This window comes from Aythya marila (genome assembly GCF_965140915.1).
Source record: "Aythya marila genome assembly, chromosome: 2".
NCBI classification, from domain to species: Eukaryota; Metazoa; Chordata; class Aves; order Anseriformes; family Anatidae; genus Aythya; species Aythya marila.
Genome location: NC_139043.1, coordinates 81,482,399 through 81,507,128, shown reverse-complemented (window position 1 = coordinate 81,507,128; position 24,730 = coordinate 81,482,399). Strand labels below are relative to the sequence as shown.

Sequence of the window (24,730 nt, the reverse complement as noted above, 5' to 3'; positions counted from 1 at the left end):
GCTGTAGTTTGTAAATCATCTTAGTATCATATCTGGTTCCGTATTTCCCCACTTTTCTGGATTTGTGGGACATACAGCTTCAACAAAAGCCTCTAATTCCTATCAAATACTTTTGGCACGGTTATTTGCAAATACACCACAACAATAAACTAGTCAGTCCAAGCTTGTGACCAAAATAACACAGATTTCGGACTCATACACTTTCAGAAAAAATTGCAAAGAACGGTATTTTTAATGTTAAATCCAACTATATGTGTAGTTACTATCTTCTCTCTTATAGCATGCTTAGTAAGTACAATTTACCTGACAGAGCATCTTGTGCTTCAAAAAATGTGCTGAGACCTCCTTTCACATAAGCCAGACTTCCCTCATTTTTCTTATTAGCTTGTTTCTTCAAGTTCACAACTGCCGTTTTGAGCTGATCAAAACTGAAAACAAACAAAAAACCACCATGACATTCAAGAAACAACTAAGGTCACCTAATGAATAAATAGAACAAGTTACTTAGAAAATAAAGACAGCTATTGTTGCATAAACTATTAAAAAGAGTAATTACTAATTCTCGGGAAGTTTACTTCCCGAGAATGACAGTTTACTGGTAGTCTGTATCTTTTTGTGCCTTTTAAAAAAATTTTAATCCTAAAAGCAATTCCTACTGCTTATGATGTAATAGTCTTCTCTATGGTACAAATTAGTTAAGAAATTCTTCTAAATATGCAGTATTGCTCTTAGCTAACTGCTTTTTTTACATTAAATATGCAATAGTAAATCACTACACTTCGTATACTAGACCAACTACTGCAATGTTTTAAGTCTCTTTAATAATGACATGTTTAACTCTGCAGTTCAGTCCAAATCTTTTCACTTCCAGTTTCTGAAGTCCTTCAATATTTTTATTTCTGGTTTCCAAATGAAGTTCAGAATTGAACAGAATATTGATGAAAAAAATAAAGAAAAACTGAAACAAACTTCTGCTTTATGAAATTCTGTTTTCATTTGTAGTCCACTTTTTTTTTTTTGAAGGATGCTTTGAAGTAGAATATTAATATCCGATTTATCATTGTTATTTATACAGTATGTTTCTTTTTGTCTTGGTTTCTTAATGTTTCTAGATTATTACCAGTTTACATTTGATTTCAAATTTGTATTTCTTGCAAGCAGGTGCAATATGATCTCATTAGTTACATTGATGGGACTCATAAAAACACCACAACAAAGAAGCTCATAAATACAAATTCATGATTTTCATTCTTAAAAAAGTATTTTCTCTTAACTGCAGGACAAACCCGTCTCCCTAAGACAAAAGAGTCACATGAAAATGTGCACCATACCTCTGAATGTAGAGGAAAAGAAACAATTAAGGAAAGAAATAAAGATATAAAACAATTGCACTGATTTTGTCTGTTTTAAGCCGTGTTAGAAAAAGATATATATTGCAAGCACAAAACAAGCTTTAGATCAGGCAGCAAGAAGGCTGTCACCACCTGCTGGGAGACAAAAACACTGGTGCACTTACAGGCATTTTACTTTTCATACCTACAACGTCACATCATTTTACTTTATTTCCTGTTTCCATCTGCTGGTCAGAAATCACATTACCCAACAGCTGGATTAGCCTACTTGGGCAGACAAGAAGTACTTACCAGCAGCATTTTCAAAGTAACAAAAATCTGCATAGTCCTCTTTTTAAGCACTATTTCACGTTATCTGATGATCTAATAGTATGTCTAAATAGTTTATTTATATTTGTCAGGCTGTTGCCGGGGAGGGGAAAAAAAAAAGATGTTATTTTGATTGCTTAAAAAAGAACTTCCTTCAAGGAAAAAACATACATAAGCTAACCAAAACATCAGCACACCACACATTTAGCACTCCTAATACCTGAGGTTACACAGAGGACGAGAACTAAACCGTTGCTGTGTATTTCTGGAACAACGGCACAAATCACACGGGCAAGATAATTCAACAATTAATAGCAACAGAACAGAATACATCTAAAACTAGACATTCTGAAGTGGGGAAAAAAACAATTTTGCTTCTTAAAATAAAATTATAATTAGATTCAATGCATGATTAGATTCATCCTACCCTTTGAGTCATTCTTTCTGTTGACAGTTTTTCACGGCTTTTGGACCTTCGACACTAAGACTTAAATTTAAATTATCTAAATCAATGTGAACCTTTTTATTCCACTAGAGCAAGGGGAACATGACTTGAATCTGTTGATATTCGAAGACTTTTCTTTGCCCAGAAAGATTAAGAACTTAAACTGATACTGGAAAAAAATATTACAAATATTTCTTAACAGGAAGCCTCACATTTACATGAGAACAGATTTTGAGGCATTGAACCACTGTCATAGTACAAGGTAAAAAGGGGTCATACGAGCTAACATATCAGTTCATAGTACTGATGACCAGAAAAAATAGGCATTTTTTGCTGACATCTTTTCATATTACAGATATAACCACCACATTGTGCTTTTCTACATATTCCATGGTAGTAAGAGTCATTTAATCAATTCTAAAAAAATCATTTAATTCACTTTTTGGATCGAAGGCATCCTTAAAGGTACCTTAGTCACCTCTGACAGGCACCCATCAAAGCAAATCTCATCAGCCTCCAGTGATGGTGATTCTTTAGCTTTCCAAGTTACTTGGTTCCAGGTCTTATGCAATCTAATATCATTTTTAACCTGTATCTAACCTAGATCTCCCTTGTTGCAAATGGAGCCAGCTGTTCTATTCTTAGCAAACCAAGAACAATTGATGTCTACTCTTGAACTGCCCACTACGTCTTTCAGAACCGGCACTCTGTATTAATTCTTTCTTTTCTACCAGCACTAAATTCATTCAAGCTATGTACCCACAGACATTTATATACTTTTATTTTTGTGATCAGCTACCACCTTTCGTAACGCAGTGGCCAAAACTGGGCAGAGCACTTCAACTGCTGCTAAAATAATACCAAGCAGAATAATTATCCCCGTATCTTACATAACCCTGCCTTGCTGATACACCCCAGAAGATGATTTGTACGGGGACTGCCAACTGGTATTTACGGCATGTTACAAACACCAGATCCTTGTCTGTGCTGCTGTTGCCTAACCCAGGGTTCCAAGAACTCTCCACAAGCTTCCTGGACTGCTTGAATCCTGCAACGTTACTCTTCCAGCAAATACTAGGGATGTTAAAATCTTCTCCAAGGAGACACATACACATAGCACTCTGTACCTTCAGTTGACTGCAAGATATGACCACTGTCCCCTAATATACCTAAGTGAAAGTCCTTGTCACCAAGTTGCAACCCTGCTGGCAAAAATGTTCCTACTCCATTTCTTCAGTTGAATCCCATTTCTCACTGAAGGTTTTTATTCTTTAAAGAAAGATCCATGACTACCGAAGCAAAACATGCTGCCTCTGAAAACAGTCCTACAGCCAGCTGTGAACCTACAGGATGCATCCACTACTACCTGAACCGTTCCACTTCACCTGTAATTAAAAGGAAATACCTCGGTTCCCATGTTCTTCACATTTGTATCCAGAACTTTGTAATCACTCTTGATCTGTCATTCATCTCTCCAGGCAGTGTCACTGGTGCCCAAACGAATGAGCACCAAAAGGGCCAAGATTCAGGCAAACTTCTTAAACACAGTTATATCAAAAGTTGTCTGTTCTTTCTTAATTTGTCTCCCAAACTTTTTAAAAACCTAATGGATGCTGAAGAAGTTACCAGGTTGTGGTAAATATAGTAAATTTTGAATTCTTCTTCTTGTAGTTACCTGATTTCAAAAGATGCTATCATTGTGCTATCATGTATTTATCAGTAACGGTCTCTTGCTGTTGTTTTGGCTCCACTATTTATTGCTTTGAGAACAAATTATTTCCCAGGCATATTAATGAATACATTTTTGAGGTCTTAAAGCAAAAAACTCTCCTCCCCCCCAAAAAGGAACAACAACAGCACACATTTGTTTCTACCATTATGAGAAAATATTAAATAAATTTGCAGTTTTACTTCTTTTCAAAACACTAATCACAAGCAGAAAGAACTCATCCTCCCTAGTAAAAATGGCTTCAAATATTATCTGAACACCATCAGACAAATTTCAGAACTCATACGTGCAAAAGTATGCATATGTAATCTATCCTTGTAAGCACACATTATTATGAAATAGACATAAAAATGAAGAATCATCAATATTTTAAGACTTTCCCCAAAGATTTACTCACTTGTCCATCTTCTTTCTGCAGTAGAATTTTCTATAGGAGTTGACTGAAAGCTAACTGATATCACTAAGAGTTTTACTCTTAATCTGTTCAGTGCCCTCATCCTGACCCTTTAGTCATAGTCATGACTGAAGATAACACCTGGAGTTTCCACTTAAGGCCATGCTTCTTGACTTCTTGGTTCATAAAGAGATTTAGCCTGAAGCAAGACAACTGCCATCTTACACAGAAAAAAATTAAGCCACAAATTAATTCTGGTTAAAACTGAAGTTCTTCTCCTATCCACACTGAGAGAATTGGCTTTGTTGATTCAAGTCCCTACCCACACAGAAATACCACAGGCAGTACAGACTACAGGCCTATTCCTTTAATGTCAATCATCAATGACACATCTACTTTACAATGAAAATGCAAATCTGCTTGATGTTATTAAAACAATAATTTATATAATAGCAACAAACCTTGTTGTTGAATGATTCTCAATCAGGTACCAGGCAGCAGAGAAGTTTTCGCTTGTGAAATCAGCACTCATCCCAGGGAACAGTGCCTCTAAATCTTTCTGAGGAAATCTGCCTCTGAAAAATGAATATTTATTTCTTCAGTGAGACTTATTCTGGTAAACAGCTCACAATTTAAAAAGTCGCATAAAATAACAGCTCATGTTCCAGCAAAATGTAAATATAAATTTGCAACTCACTGTGAAAATAAATCCGGTATTACAGACATAATGTGACCAGGAAATAAAAGATTGAAATCTAATCTAAGTAAAATTAGTTGTATCATTTTGATTTCACCACTGTGCATATGTAAGAAAGCGTTGTCTATACAAAAAGTTTCTAAAGAAAGAGAACTGCTGTCTTGAGAAAATGGGACAGACTCTCTATACTACTACTAATATTCAAACACAGAACCATTTATGCTGAATGTATGCTAAGTTAACTCTATCCTTTAAAAGGGGAAATCACTGCATCAAGTAGAGTAAAGTAGAGAATATTCTCTATAATCCATGATACAGAGACCCTTATGTCTGTCTAACTAAAACCACAGGACACCACCAGGTTGACAGCTTGTAAGTGATCTTGCACCATCTCTTGCCTATAGGCCCATTTGCAGCAGAAGTCCAATGGACATGTGAAGGATGACACAGCATAGTTCCAGCATATAAAAATCCTTGGTTAAAATTATCCTCTTGCAAAACAGAATACACTGATCTGTCTGTTGATAGTATACAAAACACGAAGGAGAAGTGGGCATGTGTCAAGTGAAAAATAGCATGATCTGTTTATTTTTCTTCAGTCTTATGCTGCATGGAGAAAGCATGTGAGCCAATTCCTTGTGAAAGCAGATTCTCTGCAATGGCATTTTTGAAACTACAAGTAGTTTCTAAGATACTCTAACAGAAAATGTATTCCATTCATTTTAAGTCAGTGAAAAAAAAAAAAAAAGTTAAATCACTTTTTGATGACAACATGACAAAATTCTTCTCTCAGTCCAGACACACATTTAACACTTGGCCCATATTCAGTCCTAATAAGTCACCAGGTACATGCACCGCTGTTCTTTACCACCAGCTGCATTCCATCTTCAGAAACTAATCATGCCAACGTAGTATAAAAATGCATTACTTAATTTGGAGATCACAAAGTGAAACTCAAAAATCAATAAAATCCCTCTCTGATGTTCACAGGTTTGGTGAACTCTGCTATACAAAGAATGTCAAACACAAACGCAAACTTGTGGTACCCTGCATTTAGGACCAAACTTGGCAAATGGTATCAGGTACTGGAAATTAATTTAAAATGTACGAAAAGCCATTTGAATGGACATTGAAGCGATGATTTGTTAGAAAGATGTCTAGATTACAGAAAAAACAAACTTATTTCACAATGGCTAAAGCTGTTTTTATAACAAAAAGCAAACAGCAAATTAAATGAAGTAAATCTAAAGGCAGGCACATTGAAAAGTACAATTATACAGAAATAGAAGTTGTTTTCTCTAAGTTTCTATTCATACCCAAATGGCCACTAATACAAGCAGGTACAAAGGACCACATACGTAAGGGCATGGCACAGAAATCATCACTAGCACCTGATTACAGCAAGGCCTTGAAAACTCTTTTCCCCACATTAAAGAAAAAAAAAAAAGGTCAAATGAGACACAAGGATAAGCAACGACAGATATGAGAATTAGGGAGACAGGGAAAACTGTGTAAAACAAACACACTAGCTAACAATGAAGGTCCTAATATTTCTCCAAGCTCAATGAAAAAAAGCAATAATGCAATATAAAATTATAAGCATAAGCAGTGAGATTAAAGATTATCAATGACCTTGACTTTCATTAATACCAGTTAGTGAGCAGAAAATGTTCACTAGAAGAAAACTTTAATTTATTCTTCCCTGATATTCATTTTAGGACAATATCTTATTTTTTAAAGTACTCAAAAGTGCTACAGGGCACAAGAATTTACAGTACGATATTTCACATGTGATATATCCCATGGCTGCCCAAAAAATCTTTTATATCAAATCCATATGTGGTACATTTTTAAAATGCTAAAAACAAAATCAAGAACAAGAAGAACAAAAGAACAGTTGCTTTGAGACTCAGAACTCTTCTGCAAGTACCACATAAATGCACATGCACAATACAGAAGCAGAATTTTGCTCAATTTTTCAGACCTTCAATATATTTCCTCAGAAACCAACAGAAATAGATATAACACAAAAAGAACAGCCACTCAACAAATATATTGTCACCAAACGCTACTTATTACTACGAGATTGCAAGACATATGCATGACAGTTTAAGCTTAAACATAAGCTATATAACTCCTCGGAAAGAAAAAAAAAAAAGTAAGTAAGTTGAGATAAAGATCACTTATTTAGCTAGGGATGTAATAAATTCCTGCAAATGAGTTTTGCCCACAGAATGTCCGAGAGAAACAAAGTTTTTTTTCAGTTTGATGTTTGACTGCATTGAAAAGTTATTGGGAGCTTTTTTCCAGCAGATGTATTTGTGTAGAACCATAAATTAGCAATGCATTTATGGGTGCTTTTATCTGTCTGGACATATTTTAGACATAGTCACAACAGAGTAGAAACATGAACGTGAATGTGTGTGGTACGTTAACAATACGTTATACTCTATAGCATGTTACACTTATTTTCAATCATAAATTTTACCAGTAGTTTTTCCACTAACAGATATGGGTAGCTTGAAATGACTTGCTACAGCTGTCTTCACAACAAGCTGCTCACTATGAAGTTCAAACTGAAAGCGACTGTATTTCTACAATGTCTGGCCAGATGCATCTGAAAAGAGACTGACTCCATACACACACAAGTTTGTTTCATTAACTTCCATTAGCAAATTAAATAAATAAGTCCTTGGAAGTTGTTCTCATGAAAATTTGCTTACCATTTACTTATAAACAAGCACATATGTGACTTGGAAAAGTATTTCTGTTTTACTCATTTCAACATCATGGAGTGAACATGAACTAGTAGCAAAAGCTGAGTTCATGCTAGCACGCAAAGAAATTGTTTATCGTTTTTGGTGGATTTGCTAGTTCTACAGAAGTCAATTCAGGAAGCAACTCTTAATACTCTATCATTGATTAAAAAGCAATAACTGTAAAAGGAATTACAACCAGAGAATAAATCCAGAAAAAAAAAAAAAAAAAAAGGAAAGAAGAGGTAAGTTTACCATCTTTGAAGACTACACATTTCCCTACCTTTAGAGTTTCAGCAAGGGTAAACATATTGGATTTATATACTTTCTGCTAGGCAGATTATTTTACTTAAAGCAAAACCGGATCTGGTAATAAAGTTCTAGCTAACATTTTAAAGTAGTCTTATTTATCCATCAGAACTATTAGGAAACAATTTAAAATACAAAAGAAATTAAAACTTTACGTACTATTGATATTCATGAGATAATTGTAATAAAAAAAATGGTTTCAAGCCACTGTATACTTTTACATTCCTCAAACTAATTTTGGCTATACCTAATACTGCCATGCAGTACCCCAAAACGGTCCTTGCTTCCACATAAAGGGCACGCAGATGTAGTTTGGATTCAAACTTCAGAAGGCACAACCAATTCCCTTCTGTCACACCTACCCAACAATACAAGTCCCTCCCTCCATGACCCCAAACTTAGGTTCTGTATAGCCTAGTACTCGGTAATTCAACATCACAGCATATATCAGGTCTTACAAATTTTACTACAGAAGTTGTGCGTATACAGAACGTTTATAGTCTCCAGCGGTTTAAGATCAGCTGTGATCTCAGCAGATAAATCACAGCCCAGACCAGTCACAATTTAATAGCAGAATTCTTGAGTAAATGGATACAAATGAACAGAGCTTGACGATGAATGCGACTGAGCAAACTGTAAGTTTTCTGTAAAGATTTTTTGCTCCCAGGGTCTCACAGTATGTTTTCCAGCATGCGTGGCAACGTACACAGATTAAAGGCAGGTCCAAGAACAGGATACAGCCACCAAAAGGTAACTTGAACCTCAGTTCCACAGGAGTTTATAGGTCAAAAGGAGCAACTTTAAATAAACACAGATTCTGAATACCAACCAGCATAAACAAGCTCAAAGTAGGGCTGTTGTGCACTCCCCCTCTGTCTGGTACCAGCCAGACTCCTCGAAGCAGGCTAAGGACCAGCTGTGCTGCGTTAATCATACATGCAAGAAGGCCAGCATAGAGGACACTGGAGTAGACTAAACACGATGAATCAAAAGGTGTTAACAAGGGTCTCTCCGACAGCAAAGAGACAAGGATGCGCACCAGCAGTGACTCTCTAGCAGTGCTGGGTTTATCAGAAATATGACAGCAAAATGACAAGCGTATCTGAGTAATGGCAGAATGTGAAGAGAAAAACCTACGAAGAAATTAATAAGTAGGTAGCTGAAACTGATGCATCAGCCTTATAAGCAGTAAGTGTTACTCTACTTTTAGCGTCATAACAGTGTGACACATATCCTGCATCTCTCTCCTAGTTCCCACATTTTTTTCCTCTGGTGTCGCTGTGATGAAAAGTTTCCACGAGCCCCTTACATTCAAGGATGAAATTGCTGAGTTTCCGTACGCTCCATTTAAAAACAAATACATTATCCTAGCCTCCAGAAAGTCTTTTCCCCTCTCATGGCAGCACGCTGATGCTCGCCGTTAGGTGGCAGCGTAAGATCATCTCTTCCTCCTGCCAGACGAGCTGTTTTGGAAGCTGGCGTGGGAAGAGGGAAGCATCTGTATTGAGTGGGTGGATGTAGAAGTATGTGGAATGTACTTAGCATGTCAGCGTTTGCTTTCATGTGTGAGATGGATCCACCATAATGACCTCTGCTACATGCAAAACAACAAACAATGCTCAAAATTTTTTCAAACTACCGCCAGGTCTGCCTGCAGTTACTTAGTCTGACAAGAGTAGGTAGGGGAAGCAGGGAACCTTTCACATAAACAAGGCCTTGCCGTGCAAGAGGGTAAACGTGTATGCAACAGCAGTTCATTCACAAATCTTACACAGTTCTTTATTTTCCACCAACTGATTTCACCCAGTGCTCTTAGGAAGCAGGTCTCGTGTATTGTCTCCCAGAACTGCTCAAAATCCTCGTCGGGACGCGGCCTACCAGCCCCGTCCTGTAACCATCCCAAACTGTGAGCACCAACCCAAGCACTGCAACATAGCTGTTACTGTTAGTATTTTCATGCCAACTTTCCACACTTCTTAGATTGAGGTCACTATTCGGTGTACAATTTTTCTTACTGCAAGCTATTTAAGTCTTCTGTAAGGATGTCTGGCTACATCTCCCTAACACCACAGCCAGGAATATTCCTTGGGGTGGAGGGTGGCAGAGACCTGCTTTGCACTTAAAGCCAGATGGCAATAGAAAACTAAGGCTCTAAGTCCTTAATACACCCTGAAAATTAATAAACTAGAACTCAAAGATTACATATTTTAAATACCTGTTTTCTTTTGTGAAGGAAGTACTTCACAGCATGCACACAATGTGCACTAACTGATAGCAGTGTAACAAAACTTCATCAAATTGGATCAGTTCTTTGTTCTAGGCTATGAATTATACAACCATGGACAAAGTGTACAGGACAATAACGTGTGCAAACACTCTTCTATTAACACATTTGTGACTTGATTACATTTCAATGGTGATTTGTAAACAGCAAGATATAGTTTCATTAAAATATGATTCATTTCGTTTTTTAGCAACTGATATTCCTTTTCTTCCCCTTCATTTTTTTTCAAGTTATTTTTGTGGCACAGCAACAGGAATTAGGTCTTGTAAAACATGAAGGGCTTATTGGGTAGAAATTATTAATACTTAGTACTTGTTAAACTCGCAAGCTGAAAGATGATGCTGTGTATGCATTCAATTCCAGTCACTCAAAATTAAACTCCAACCTTATGCCTACTGAGCTAGAATAAAGTTTTTGTCCCCATGAACACCTAACAGTTTAATGAGATGTTCTACTAAGCACTTCTGTTATGGAACTTCTTTTCTAGTATTTCAGTGTCCCATTTGCAAAACCTTGAAAAGTAAGTACCCAGCTGTGTAATTCACACACTATGATTAAATTTTAAATGCATTTTAATTGGATTGAGTATCATAAACATTTAAAAGCCCACAAACGCAACTTCTAGAACTGAGCACAATCTATGTTAAAAACAAAATAAACCTCACAGGACAGGTGATCTAACACTTTCTGGGATGTCTTTTCTGTATCATTTGCTGATGACTGACAACCACTTTCTGGAAAGACTTCTTTCTCTCTCTGTGTAGGCTACTCACTTCCTGCCTGCTCCTCAGCGTGCTCCCCTCTAGCTTTTTCCTATCCCAGTTTCTTAGGTCTGTTGTTCACTGTTTTTCTCTCTGATCCTTTCCTTAAGTACTTCTTTTGTTTACCATGTCTGTATGACCAATACATGGCACTCCTTTCCTTATCAGCCACCAGGCTGCAAGGCAGGGGGTTGCAAACCTTACCAAGTCAGCCCAATGCCAAACACTTCAGCTTCAAAAGGGAAGTACATCCCAATTTGCACACATTAAAAAAATAGTTTAAAGAAGCCAAAGGTATTATCAAAGGAGAAATCCCCTATACTATAGAGTCCAATCTCCTTTTATACACAACTATTCTTTATCATATTAGGCTTTTATTTTAAAGCATCCCAAGCTTCTAAGAATTTTTATCACTCCTAGGGATAAACTATTCCCATGCCTAGTAATGGTTAATGCTAATAGCCTACTTATAAACTTCCCTAATTTATAATTGCATTTTTTTCACTACCTTGTAAAATATTTCTCCCTCCTCACCCATCCTCTAATTCAAGTACTTGCAAACATGTTTAACTAAACAATGTGGTATTAAAGATTATTTTATGAAAGTAAACACTGTATTGCTCCAATTTTTCAAAAAATTATGAAAAAAATCAATTGGGGAAACACTTAAAGTTACATGCAGATGTTCCATCTATATATATATAGTATTTACTATTAACACTACGCTGTTACCCACAGAACATGAGCAGCCCAGGCTTTTCATATCTTTCCCGCCTCCATGATCTAATTCTCATTCCCTCTCCACAACTATTCGTAATATTGACTAGTGTTTCTTCTCTCAAACCGGTCATTTTCAACAGCAGTGCTTGCCATAATCTTCATGTTTCACCTCCAGTGAACTTGAAGGTGAATAAACAAGGAACAAGGCTTGATGTAATGCTTCCCCAAGTATTTCTTTATCCCGCTCCACCCTAACCCCACTCCAGAGTTCTTATTTTCTACCTGTATTTACATACTTCTGACTTCCTTTTCGTATTTCTTTTTCATGCAAAACCTGAGGTTTCATTAACATGCTTATTCCCTAATGCTTCCAGATAAAACTTCTAAAACATGGTATTTTTCTTTTCCTGTTTAACAAACGTCCAAACTAATGACTATGAATTAAACTAATCCTCAACTGATTCTCTTCAGTTTTCTGGGAGATAATTCTTAATCTATCAAATTCATACTGTCATGACTGTAAGAACTGTTAATTTTGGTTATCTAGTTGAGTACTACATTAAAAGTTTTCTTAAAACAAGCAGAACTTGTCATATCCAATGCATTTACAGAAAGAATTCTTGTGAGAAACACATAGATAGAGGACTGATGCAACAGAACCAACTTAAAGTTACCTTGACTTAAATTCCAGATAAAATAACAGAAAAGCTGTTACAGGGCTTTCAACAAACAGAAAATTAAAGAGGAGAAAAATAGTTTTAATGTCAGTCATAAATGTTTCATACAATATTTGAAAAAATATCATACAGGCTTTAAGATTAAGTGCTTCACTGAAAAATATGAGACGTGACATGCTAGTGTTTGGCAATGCCAACAGAATGTATCACATGGATTAAAGAACTAGCTAAGTATGAAACAAAAAAAAAAAAACACACCAGTAACATCAAGAAGCAAATCAAGCAGTGGAGAAGCAAACCTGAGAAAATCCATAGGTAAAGCTTTACTATAGCCCATGTTACTTTTTCATTTGTATTTGCATCATTTGCTAACTTTATCACCAACATTTTTTTATTATTATTTGGTGATAATGTTAAGTAAAGAAAGACTCTGTCATCTGGATTGAGAAGACCAATTTGTCTAGGAAGCAACAAACAAAGCAGTGTCAAATGTAAAAAGATACAGCTAAGATAAAAGAATCCAGATCATGCCTACACAGTAATGAGTGGCCATGACAGTAGCAGAAATAGCAACTTCAGAGAATTAGCTAACAAATACTTCATTGCTATTTCCCCATGCAGCACTGTGTTAAAAAAAGGATTATTTCATTTCTTGAATTTACAAACAGGGGACAGAGGGTGGGGGCAGACACAAGAAGCCTTCCCGTAAGGCTCTGGAATACTGTCCAGTTCTAGAGTCCCCATTTTAACAGGGCTGTAAAACAAGAGGAGATGAAAGAAGCGTCTGTAAGAAGCTACGCCAAGAGGCTGTTGAGAAAGACAAGAGACAACATCTTCAGCTTATTAGAAAAAAAAAAGACTTAGCACTTTGAAAAGAAAAATATGTATTTTAAGTAGGAAAGAAATGCATAACCAGAGTCTAGAAGATGATGACAGATTCACTATAAATCCTATACAGATTTTGAAAAAAGGGCAATTTCCCCTCAGAACAATGTTAATGATGGACACTGGATTTTCTTCAATGTGATGCCCTCAAATCAAGACCGGATACCTTCTGAGAAAGCAGTAAAACAATCACAAATCGTTGGATTGATGCAAAAATAACTGAAGTTTAAAAAAAGACTGGGCTGGGAAGACTTTGGATCAAATATTTTAACAATTTCCCTAGCCTTCAGTACCATGAATCTCTTCACACGGTTGTTGCCACTGGGTACAAATAAGCGTAAGAACAAAAAGCAAGAAATTCACGTGTCCTGAACTTCTTGGAGTCTGCCATGCTGCTTCACGAATTCAGACTCAAATCTGTAACTGTCAAGATTTCAAAAGGGCCATGATTCAGGCATTACACAGATCTGGGGACAACTGAGCTCAGTTACTAAGAACAAAATAGAAGATTTTGTCTACTGTGTTAAGTAGTAAGAGACAGTGTTTGAATAAGATTACAAAGAGTTATTAATAGAGACATTGGCAAACCTCGGACATCACAAATTATACCAGGAGTTTCTTACAACAGAAGTACACAATTACACTACCCCACCCTTGTGAAAAAGAAATTATTCTGAAATCATTCACAGCCTCCACCATAGGAGAAGACAGATAAATGAAATCGCAGATTCCCTCCTCCTCATAAACAGGCTATTTAGAGGACCAGAGCCTTAGTAACAGTGTAATTTTAAATCTATTTTGGTTTTGGTAGAGGTCATATCTCTATCAAGAGAAATACAATAATCTTGATGCTATTTCTATGAGCTGGTCAGGTCTAGAGCCCTAGCAGTGTCTTTTTCTAAGCCCTCTGATTCTGTTTATCGCTTATTAGAAAGTTTCTATTTCAGAAAAAAAAAAGTCATAAAGTTCACCATACTTACGAACAAAAGTAAAGGAGTCTGTGGGTTGGAAAACAGTATTAATATTTCAATAAAATAAACCAGTTGCTGTGGTATAATAAATCACATTTTACAGTGCAATTTTAGCAACAGATAGCAATCTAAACATCCCTAAAAGCCCCATGAAACTCAGATGCAACAGTAAGTATTCCATAACTACAATGTATAAATCCAAAGCCTTAGGTTATTTACCAATCCTTGTAACTCAACATCACTGCAGTTCAATATATCAGGCTTTTAGATTATCTACAGTTTTAATTGATGATCCAAAATATGGATTATGAAGCGGGACATTGTTGCTCATCAACTCTTCTGAGTCCCAAATATACCATCAGCTATACACACATGTTTTTTTTAAATCTCTCCCTGTCTCATAAACCATTAAAACTTTTCTGGAATTTACAGAGGCATATATAGAGAAAAATGCCAAAAAAAAAAAAAAAAAAGTGTATTAAAGGCATTTGGTACTCACTTGTCTATCTCAATACCAAGCGGATTAGCTGGACGTAGAGACAAGGGGGGAATCCCTTTATTCCTATCAGTGCGCATGTCATAATAGTTCATTTCATCCACCCAGACAGCAGACTGATCCAAGATACCTAGAGAAAACAAAGCACATATCCTTAAAACAACAGTGGCTGTCCAGCACTATCAAATTCTAACATACTGAATTAATTTGAAAAATCCTGATAAATGTAAAATGCATGCCTAGGTAATATATTGGAAGATACATGACAAAGCAACCTGGATACAATTATGTTTTTATTTTTTTATAGCTACTGAAAAGTTATTAATGACTGAAAATCAAACATTACCTCCTAGAGTATGCAGAGGTCCAGGTAAATTAAGAGCATTTTCCTGATAACAGTGTATTAGTATTTTTCATTTTGCTACCTGTCCACGCCTTGTCATCTACTGCTTTCAAAAGCAGCATTGACCCAGATGTTTTCTTATTTGCATAATTTAGGAAAGATCCCTTTTCTGCGTCACTCATTAACAAAAATGTAAGTCTACTTTGGCCACATGACAAAATGGATGACTTAACATCTCAGTGAACACAGGACTGGCCTTGTTTCCAAAGCTTTATACCACAGACAACAGAAAAAGGTAAAAAACAATGGTTGTTTGGCCCTGGTCAAAATTGTGGCCAGTCATAGTTTTCATCATCCCCTTCTTTTCACCCATCAGATACTCAATGTCAGAAATTACCCAGTTCCCAAACTTTGGTGTGGTTTTTTCTTTTTGAATACTGATTTTCCTTTCCACCACCAAAAGCTTCACCATCACCACTCTCATGTTTCCTCTTTCTGTTGGTAAGATCTTAGCACGGACTGAAAGAAAATAGGCTTTATTTAACTCTCAGTGAACTGCAGAGAGCAGAAGCCTAATATAGTTACTCTTGTGTGAACCCCTACGTTATAAAAGATGACAATCCAGCTTCATCAATGAGGTGTTCTGAAAGGAACACTTAAAATCAAGGATGTATTTAGGCTGGATTCTAGATAAAGCAGAGTTCCTAGACTGCCTGACAACATCATTTTGATGATTAAACGTCACACCAAAAATACTTCATACTTTCCATCTTGCAGGATGGTTTGAATTACAAATAAGAAATGGCATCAAGGACTCAGCTTTCATTTAAAGATCAACAGGCAGCTCAGGATTTAGGTGTAAAGCTTACAAACTGGTTTATCTTGAATTTATCTAGTAAGCTTCAAAGCAATATGAATAATTACTGGATGTTATGAACTTTTTGAAAATTTTAGAATTTCAGTGCTCCTGCTTACAAATAAAAAGGGACGCTTCATTAGTCATTGAGGACTTTTATCAGGATATTGAGAAAGCAGGATTAATTTCACAAGTTACCACAAACTTATACATATTTACACGGTGTATTGATTACAGTATGTTTTTTCTAGACAACTGAAGACTGTCCTGAGGTGGATCCATTTTAAACATATATTTTATTTAAAGTCACTCAGTCATACGTTTGTTTAGCAAATAAAATAGTTGTGAGTTTGAACAATACCTATTTTTTCAGGTTTCAGCAGTTTGAAGGAAACAGTTGAAGTTCCTTTGCCGCCAGACTTTGTAGTGACGATAATATCTCCCTTGTCATTTTTAGCCTGTCCGACTCGACACACGATTTTACTGGCAGACATCCATTCGGCAGTTAGCAGACAGTTGTGCCCACATATTGTTAAACCTGGGGAAAACAAAACAAAACAACACAACCTACCATGAATAAAATTATCTTCCGAAATTCTTCAGGGCAAATACGTTTATGATGCTTCACATATTTTAAACACACCCACCCATGATGCTTTTCCAGTCCCATGTTGGCAACTACAGCAAGAGTCACAAATACATTTTTCAGATGTTCCTTCAGCTTTAGTGTTAAATTTAGTGTTAGCATTTAGTTTGGTGTTTATCATTTTAGAACACCTCTTAACACTTAAAAGTCAAGTTACACCTTAATATGAGGTCAGGCTTCCTGGGGCTTCATGTATCTCTGGCAGTGAGACTAATTTGACCAACTGACCAATAAGTCTGGCCAGATAAGGGCTCTGGATGCTGGAACAGATGGATCGTTTTCTCAGATCTGAAAGAATTCAACATTCCCAGTTCGAGTTTTCTTGTTGTGAGGAACTAGCAAGATCCTAATTTCTATAGTATTAATACAGGAAAGTCCCTAGAAGATTTGATCCGTAGAGCAACTTCATTAGTTTCCTCTTAACTAAATAAATTAGTTTCCTCCTCTATTACCTAGAAATACTTTACCTCATGTTCAAATGGACAAGACCGTACTATTCTGTTGGCTGTACTGGAATATAAGTTAGTCAGGCATAGCAGTTCTTCCCCTGTTGGCTTGGCTTTTGTTTTGAATTTCTAAAAAGCTCTGACCAATTTAACAAATACTTACAGACAGAAAAGGGTCAGCATATGTGGCTCAGCACCAAAGCTTCACACTTACTTTTTCTCACAATTTAAACCTCTGACATTACACAGCAGACAAATTTGGCAGTTTTCATGGTTTTGTCAGACATAAAAATGCCTTACTCCCTGCCAAAACCTATTTTGAAAACAAAAACCAAAATATAAAAACCAGAAAGGCCTTGAATCTATTACAACTGAAGGTAATTTTCCTTGAGAAATGACAGTAGATAAGTTTCTTTAAAATGCCTGGAGGAGGAGAGGGGGCAAAACCAAAAGCAACCAAACAGAAGTATTTTAAATTAAAAAATATTTTGGTTGTTCTCTTTTTTTTTTTCTCTTTTTTTTTTTTTTCAACGTTTTAACTAGGCCAGAGTTTTTGTTTTTCAGAGGGGGAAAAAGCCCACACATTTATGATGCATATGTTTTAACCTTAGACTATGCTAAGCCTTTTCTGTTGTTATGCTAGACATCTCTCTGATGAAAAAAAAAGACTACAGCACAAAATAAGACTGATAGAGTTTGTCCAAATCATTCGTAAGGACAGGTTTTCACCCCAGAGTTTAAAAGGTTTGAATTCATACTTAAATTAGTACTTTAATATCAAGACCTGAGCTTGAGCAATTTAGTAGGGTAGAAATTTTTCAATAACTATGATCTTTTTGAAGATACTTGTATCAATTATTTTTTACTCATTGGAGGTTCCTAAAGCTAGCAAAAGAACATGATCACACGATCCAACACTTTTTAAATGGAGGGAAACTACCTTTATCTGTATCTTAAAAATGCCAAAGTCTCGATTAACATTTCATATGCCTCACTAAGTACAGTAATGGCGCAAGACAATTTCTGGGGGAGGAAAAAAAATCATGTTCAGGGAGATAGTAAAAATAAACCTTTTTTTTTTTTTCCTCCAAAAATGAAAGAACTTCCCTTTCAGTAAAATTTAATTTTAATCTGCTGCACAGTATGAGGATCTTTGAAAATGTCATACTGGGGGTCTAGTTTTTATAGGGTATTTTGGAGAGTCCAATCCACTGCCTATTTCAATAAATAGGCACAAGTAATTCTCATGAGACTTTCCAATTTGGGCTAAGCTTATAAATTGACAATTTTACAATGCCTACAAAAATACAGCTGCAAATGTCTTAGAAGACAAACTAAACCTTGAGAGCATAAATGTTGCGTGCATCTCCTGGATTTGACTTTTTGTACCATGAGCTATAGAGTTACAAATAAAAAGTTTATTTAGTTTCAAAGATACAAATAGATTACAAGAAGGCTCTCTTTTAAATGAAACCAAAAGGCATATTCTCCTATTATGTGATATTCCGTTTATATAAAAAAATAGTTTCTTGCTTTTCATTTTACTTTAATGCATCTCAAGTAGCAGATTATAAACTTTGTAAAACCCTCACTCAAACTTGCTTAAATCGCATGCCTACAAAGACTCACTTTTGCAAGTATTTCCATTCAAGTCACAGGGACTATTTACATGCCTAATTTAACCATGAAAAGAAATCTTTACGTGTCTGGGGCCTTAGTCACTTACTGGAAAAAGATGATAATCAAATGAGCTAAGGGGGAAAAAAAATACAGCAACCCTTTTTTTTATAACCTTAAAACGTCAGACTATTAGCAGCTATATGTTATAAGAGTTACTCTGAGAAAAACAAAACCCAAAAACCTTAGCAATCAGCTGTAATACTGAGACACGGTTTAGGAGATGTCTTCCTTCCAAGAACCTAGCACTGATCACTTACAAAGAGATTATACCAATGAACTAATGAGGTTATTGAGATCCATGAACCATACAAATACAGAAAAATATACTTACCTATAACACTATCAGTTTTTGAGTATTTCTCAATAAAGATTCTTTAGCGTACCGCAATCTTGTCTAGCAGCTCAGCAAAATACTACTTCCTCTCCAAAAGAGGCAGCAAATTGAAATGAAGGGGAAAATTGTAGTAGCTTATGCTTGGCCATAAAGTTCCTTGTGGTGGCCAAGAATGGAATTTGGAAATCTTGGTTTACAGCCATGAAGTGAAGTATTGCTTCTAGCAAAGCCAAACAAAATTCCAATGGACTTCAGAGGAGTCATGATTCCACAACAAATTAGACAGATTGTCTCTAGCATGAATGCTGAAGTACACATATGCTTAACTTAGAGAAGGAATATGGGAAATTCCAGTAGTTATAAGTTAGCTTGGGTTTCAAAAAGATTTTACAAAGTCCTTCGCAAAAGGCTTAAGAATATTAAGCATTCACTGGATATGATTCTCAAATGGATAAATGGCTTGCTAAAAGACGGAAACAGGGCTACAGCAAATGGTGTGTCTTCACTGAGGAAAATTTCCACAGGGCATGCGATGGGAGCTCTGCTGCTCACTGTATTTGTAAATGACTAGATAAAGAGGTTACAAAGTTTGCTGATGATATGAATTTATTGGGAACATAAAACAGTAAAAGCTAGAACAAAATGCAGAACTGATGAAACTGAGTGGTGCTATAAAACAGCAGCTGAAATTCAATGAACAAAGAGATGATGCACACATGCAAAATCAATGTTAAATTCACAGATGACAGGCGCTGAACTGACTATTAACCCTCAAACATTGTATCATGGGACTACAGTAGGCAAATAAATGAAAAAAATCAGCTTGGTGCTTAGTGGTAATTATATGGAAAACAGAAGCCTATGAAAGAAACACCAAACACCAACGAGAGTAAAGTATTATGCTACAGTGCATTCATATCCTGAACACTGACTGCATGTATCCAAAATGTTGTTCACCCAACTCAAGATATCAGTAAGAAAACTGAAAACGATTCACTGAAGCAGAAGAAGGGTCAAAAATACAGGCAGAGAAATTAAATATATTAGGACTACTTAGCCTGAAAAAGAAGCAACTGAAAGCAATGGTGGTCGAGACTGCTACAGTCAGAAGAATCACAAAGAAACTGTTTGTTCCCTCTTCCAATGCAAGAACTATGACGGTAACTTCCAAAGAATTTAACATGTTAAAATTAAAACAGCGAAGGTGAGAGTTCTTCACGCAATGCGTGTAGCTAAATTGCTGAATCCACTTTGTCACAGACTGTTGCAGGCGCACTAATTGACTTTTACACTAATTCAGGGAATAGTAATGCTCAATGACTTTCTTAATACACTAATAACACTCCTGATAGAATAGTCCTCTTGCTGTAAAACCTTAATGCCTGCGTAAGTAGCAAAGTAGAGAGTTGCACTACACCTATTCTCTTCTCGTACACTCCCACAGGCATTCACTCTTAGCCAGTGCTCGGCACAGGATGCTGAGTCAGGCTAACAGGCTGTCTAACAGAGTATGTATGATTTGCTAGGTGTGGACTTGGGGATTCAAGTGCATAGTTGTGAAAAAGGTCATTTCTCATAACATGCAACATTGACTTCACCATGTTATTTGCAAAGGAAACACATCCCTAATCATATCCTAAATGTGACATTCTACAAATGTGATGTCCTACAGTCTCAAAAGCACTAAGCTTTCTTTTCAACTTACCTATGAGATCTGTAGGCCCAGTTCCCAAATTTTCTCCTCGAATTGTCACTTTTGTCCATGAGATGCCCTCATTGGGAGAGATGCCAGTTACAAGTGGGGGCTGCCGTGCTCGAGACATGATGTCAACTTACTTACTGGAAACCGAGTGACTTGTATCTGTTCAGAAAGAAACAATAATTAAAAAAAAAATATATATATAATGTAAAAAAATATTTTAAAACCTGTTTTTCTTCTGATATGATAGAAACAAAATATTAACGTACATGTGAAACACCAATCTCAAGGCCCTTTTTGCCACAGTTATCAAACAATAAGGAATACCTACACCTTCTTTACACTTACATTTTTTTTATAATAGGTGTAGCCCTAGTTCTGAATTGAAAAGGAAAAATAAATTCATAAAAATCATAAATCCTCAAAATGCTTAATAGACTCCAAATCACTTAGATCAGAATTCTTCGGTCTTCCATTAGAAAGCTATCACTGCACTCCCTTGAAAGTTTAGAATTGCTAAGCTAAGTAATGGACTATGGTTACACATTTGCTGTGCTTTTTCCCCATCAAAAGTTGACTGACTTGCAAAGACACTCTCATAGGGAGGAATCCCCAGCACTAATTTGTATTAAGCAGCACCATTTAGACAATCTGAGAAAGTTAAAACATTACTACAGATACTACACTAGCAGAGAACATCAATAAAGCACATAATATCCCAAGAGATAAACAAATGCACACAGAATTATCAAAAAAGCATTTCCATAAGAGTATTCAATTGCATCAGAAACACCGCTATGGCACCCATGTCATGCAGCCTAAATTCAGTTTATTATCAGACTGATCATGAATTCCTACTGCTTATTAGCACTTCGCCTTGTGCAGCTTTGCAACTGTAAGAAGCAGGTAGGGATAACCAGAAGCACCTTAGTTCCCAAATTCTCCACATTTACAACTTATACATAGAGCCTAGCCTCCCCACACGTATACAGGTCCTACAGAAGCCCTAAGACAGGCAAAACATTTAAGGACTTCCACGCATCAACTTTGTATCACCTGTTCCATTTCATCATTTCTGAATTCTGCCACTGAGACAACAGCATCCTTAACAGTCCAAGTGAAAAAATAAAACAAAAATAAAAAATCTCATTTGGGATCATAAAGTTATCTATAATCAATTTCTAATATGAATTTATCTGCAGTGGGAAGGTAAAAAACAAAAATAACCTATGGGGGGAAAAAAAATACTTTTTTTAAAAATCCAAGAATGATGAAAGAGTTCAGTATTAAAAAAAATCTTAGGTACACATACAGAACACTTCAGCATAGATGATTTTAAAAGTTCAGGTTGGTCAGAAACACATGGAACAAGTCAAGCTTCACAACACATCTTTTATTACATTTTATGTATTTTTACCTTGGATTAAAGCATATTTTCCTATTTTTACTTGCAATAGTCACAACACCCAGAAACTCTGTAAATCATCCTTAAAAATAATAAACTACTATACACTTGCAGTTGCTAAGCAATTAGGAAATATCCAAATGAATAAAGTTATCTTGGTCTCTGCCACTTTTGCATAGACAAAATACATTTGCTGTATGAGCTTACGCTATGCTTCTATAGAACTTCACCAAGCTTTTCAGAGTTACTGGATAGATCTTCCATGAGGAAGAAAAGCACCCATAGCAGGATATTTTCTTCATTTTCTGAAGGTGCACACTGAAAATGAAGACAGAAATCAGAAAGGCAGAAATCTCTGGAGAGGAAGCTCCCATGGTTAAAGTAGTAATAAAGTAGTACTGCCCCTGGAACAGGATCCTGTCTCTATCTATACCACAGATGCACAGCAAATCACTTATAATAAAACTTTACAGTAATATTTTTTTCTTCTCAGTTTCTCAACTTCAGAGCCCACAGCCACACCTGAAATCAGTAGGAAACACATACTGAACATAAGAAATGCTACACAATGCTCCAAAATATTCAAGACCTAAATAATCATCTCAGATCTGTAACACCACACAGACACCACGAATACCACAAAATCAGTATTTTCAGAGACGTTTTTGAGACTGCCATTGAAGAAGAGCGTGCAATTAATAAGACCGAGATTTCTGTTGGACAAGCAGAAATTTAGAAAGTTGCTGCATGTGGGCCATGCCCAGTGCATGAAGGATGCCTGGTAAGCGTCCAGGATTAGCACACGAAAAGTGCATCTGGAACTAAGGTGTTTTGTTTTAAGCAGCAAACCTCTGAACAACTGAGTGGTTGACTTCACAACACTCAAAATTACATTACGTTTTTAATATAACATTAATTTCCCAGGTTTTTGCAAGCAGGAAACTGATGAAAAAGGAATTCAACAATGCAGTGTCACGGACCCTCTTGTAAGTTGGTATGTAAAATGCTTGAACCTTTCATATCCAACATGGAGCTACTTATGGAAGTCATCAAAGAACGTGGTCTATAACCTGGTGGCTGAAATGTCACTGCAGGACAGGAGGACAGTCTCAGCAGACTCCAAAGAAGTCTGCTGACAGTAATCTCCAGGTACAAAAGAGAAGGCTGCTCAGAGCCCTTCTCTCCTGCTCCCCTATGCCCACAAGGCCAATACCCCAATGCTCTGTTCAAATCCTGACACCTTGATAACTCCTCTTCTTACCCCCATCCTTCTCGTCCAGATAGCTGACCTGAACTACTTTTGAAGCGCTTCCTTGCCAGAGGTGAAAATGACAGTCCCGATCTGCTGCCACGACTCCTGCTCCTGGAGCTGCACTGCTTGCCTAGCTCTTGGCCCACCTGTACTGGATGCAAAGCTTCCTTTGCTACATCACCAAGGCATCACCCAACAAAACAACAGGCAGCAGAATAGAAACAAGCTTCCCAGATCCCATTTCAAACCCTAATCCTACCTGGAGCAATCAGAAACTGAAAATGCAGGGAAAGTCTTGTTTGTTCCTATACGATTAGAAGGTGCACAGGCACAGAAGCTCCGACCTTTCAATATATCAGGTCTCCTCTGGGGTGATGTGCAAAGAGGCATTAGAAAAGAATCAGGTGCATAAATTTATCTAGAACAAGAATAAACTACATGTATCCCTCACAATCTTATCTGCATAGACTTTGCAGCTTTCTTCACACACCCTGAACAGAGGTCAAAGAAATGTAACAGCTACACAGAAAGAGTGGGGCTACGTCTCCACATACACACTTAGTCACCTTCCCTAGGAAGCAGCGTATGTCTAGGAATCGGTGACACATTGTAAAACACCTCTTTTACCTCTGAGCAATGTCTTTAAATGATTTATATAGAAGATTAATCAGTAACACAGATGTAAAAAAAAAAAAAAAAAAAAAAAAAAAAAGCCATCTTCCAGAACTCAGTGGTAATATGGAGAGAAAAATCTTGAGGAAAAAAAGTAAAATTGAAGGTATTTTGGTATTATTTGGTTGATTTCCATCCTCCCCCTAATGTCACGATTCCCTTGCGTTGCAGCTATCATTTTGTTCAAAATACCTAGGCATACAGGTAATTGGCTTGTATCAACACCAAAACACAAAAGTAATATTACAACGTATTTTTCCGGATTTCAGAAATTGGCATTATGTCTCTCTTCATGATGAGCTGAATAAATGCAATAAAGATGCTGAGCCTCCTGAAGTCTAGTATTTCTTCTAAATTATTTCCATACTTATTGCAGAATTGTTTTAAAATACCCCACTGGATGAGAAGACCACAGTAAATCTCAACACATTACAAAGCACTACAGTACTGAGATGGTCTATTATTTTATTTTATTTTTTTAAATAGCAATTGGTTTCATTTCTTTCAAAGAGTAAATGGTGGACATTATGGAATCTGTCCTTGCTACAGAGATCAAACAAATCCTTGGGATCACTGAGAATATATTCCTTCCTTCTTTTGACTCACGTGTCA

The 24,730-nt window shown here is 36.4% G+C and overlaps 1 protein-coding gene across 2 annotated transcripts in view; it reads right to left on the bottom strand.

Moving 5' to 3' along the window:
• Positions 1–24,730, bottom strand: part of EXOC2 (exocyst complex component 2) — a 132,338-nt gene that overhangs the window by 98,011 nt on the left and 9,597 nt on the right. For both annotated transcript variants that reach the window (XM_082753103.1, XM_082753104.1), the window contains exons 2-6: positions 20,796–20,951; positions 16,346–16,522; positions 14,789–14,915; positions 4,691–4,804; positions 304–428 (exon numbers count right to left, since the gene is read on the bottom strand). In XM_082753103.1, coding sequence (XP_082609229.1) covers positions 304–428; positions 4,691–4,804; positions 14,789–14,915; positions 16,346–16,522; positions 20,796–20,913 — 661 coding nt within the window. In that variant the 5' untranslated portion in view covers positions 20,914–20,951. The remainder of the gene's footprint in view (positions 1–303; positions 429–4,690; positions 4,805–14,788; positions 14,916–16,345; positions 16,523–20,795; positions 20,952–24,730) is intronic.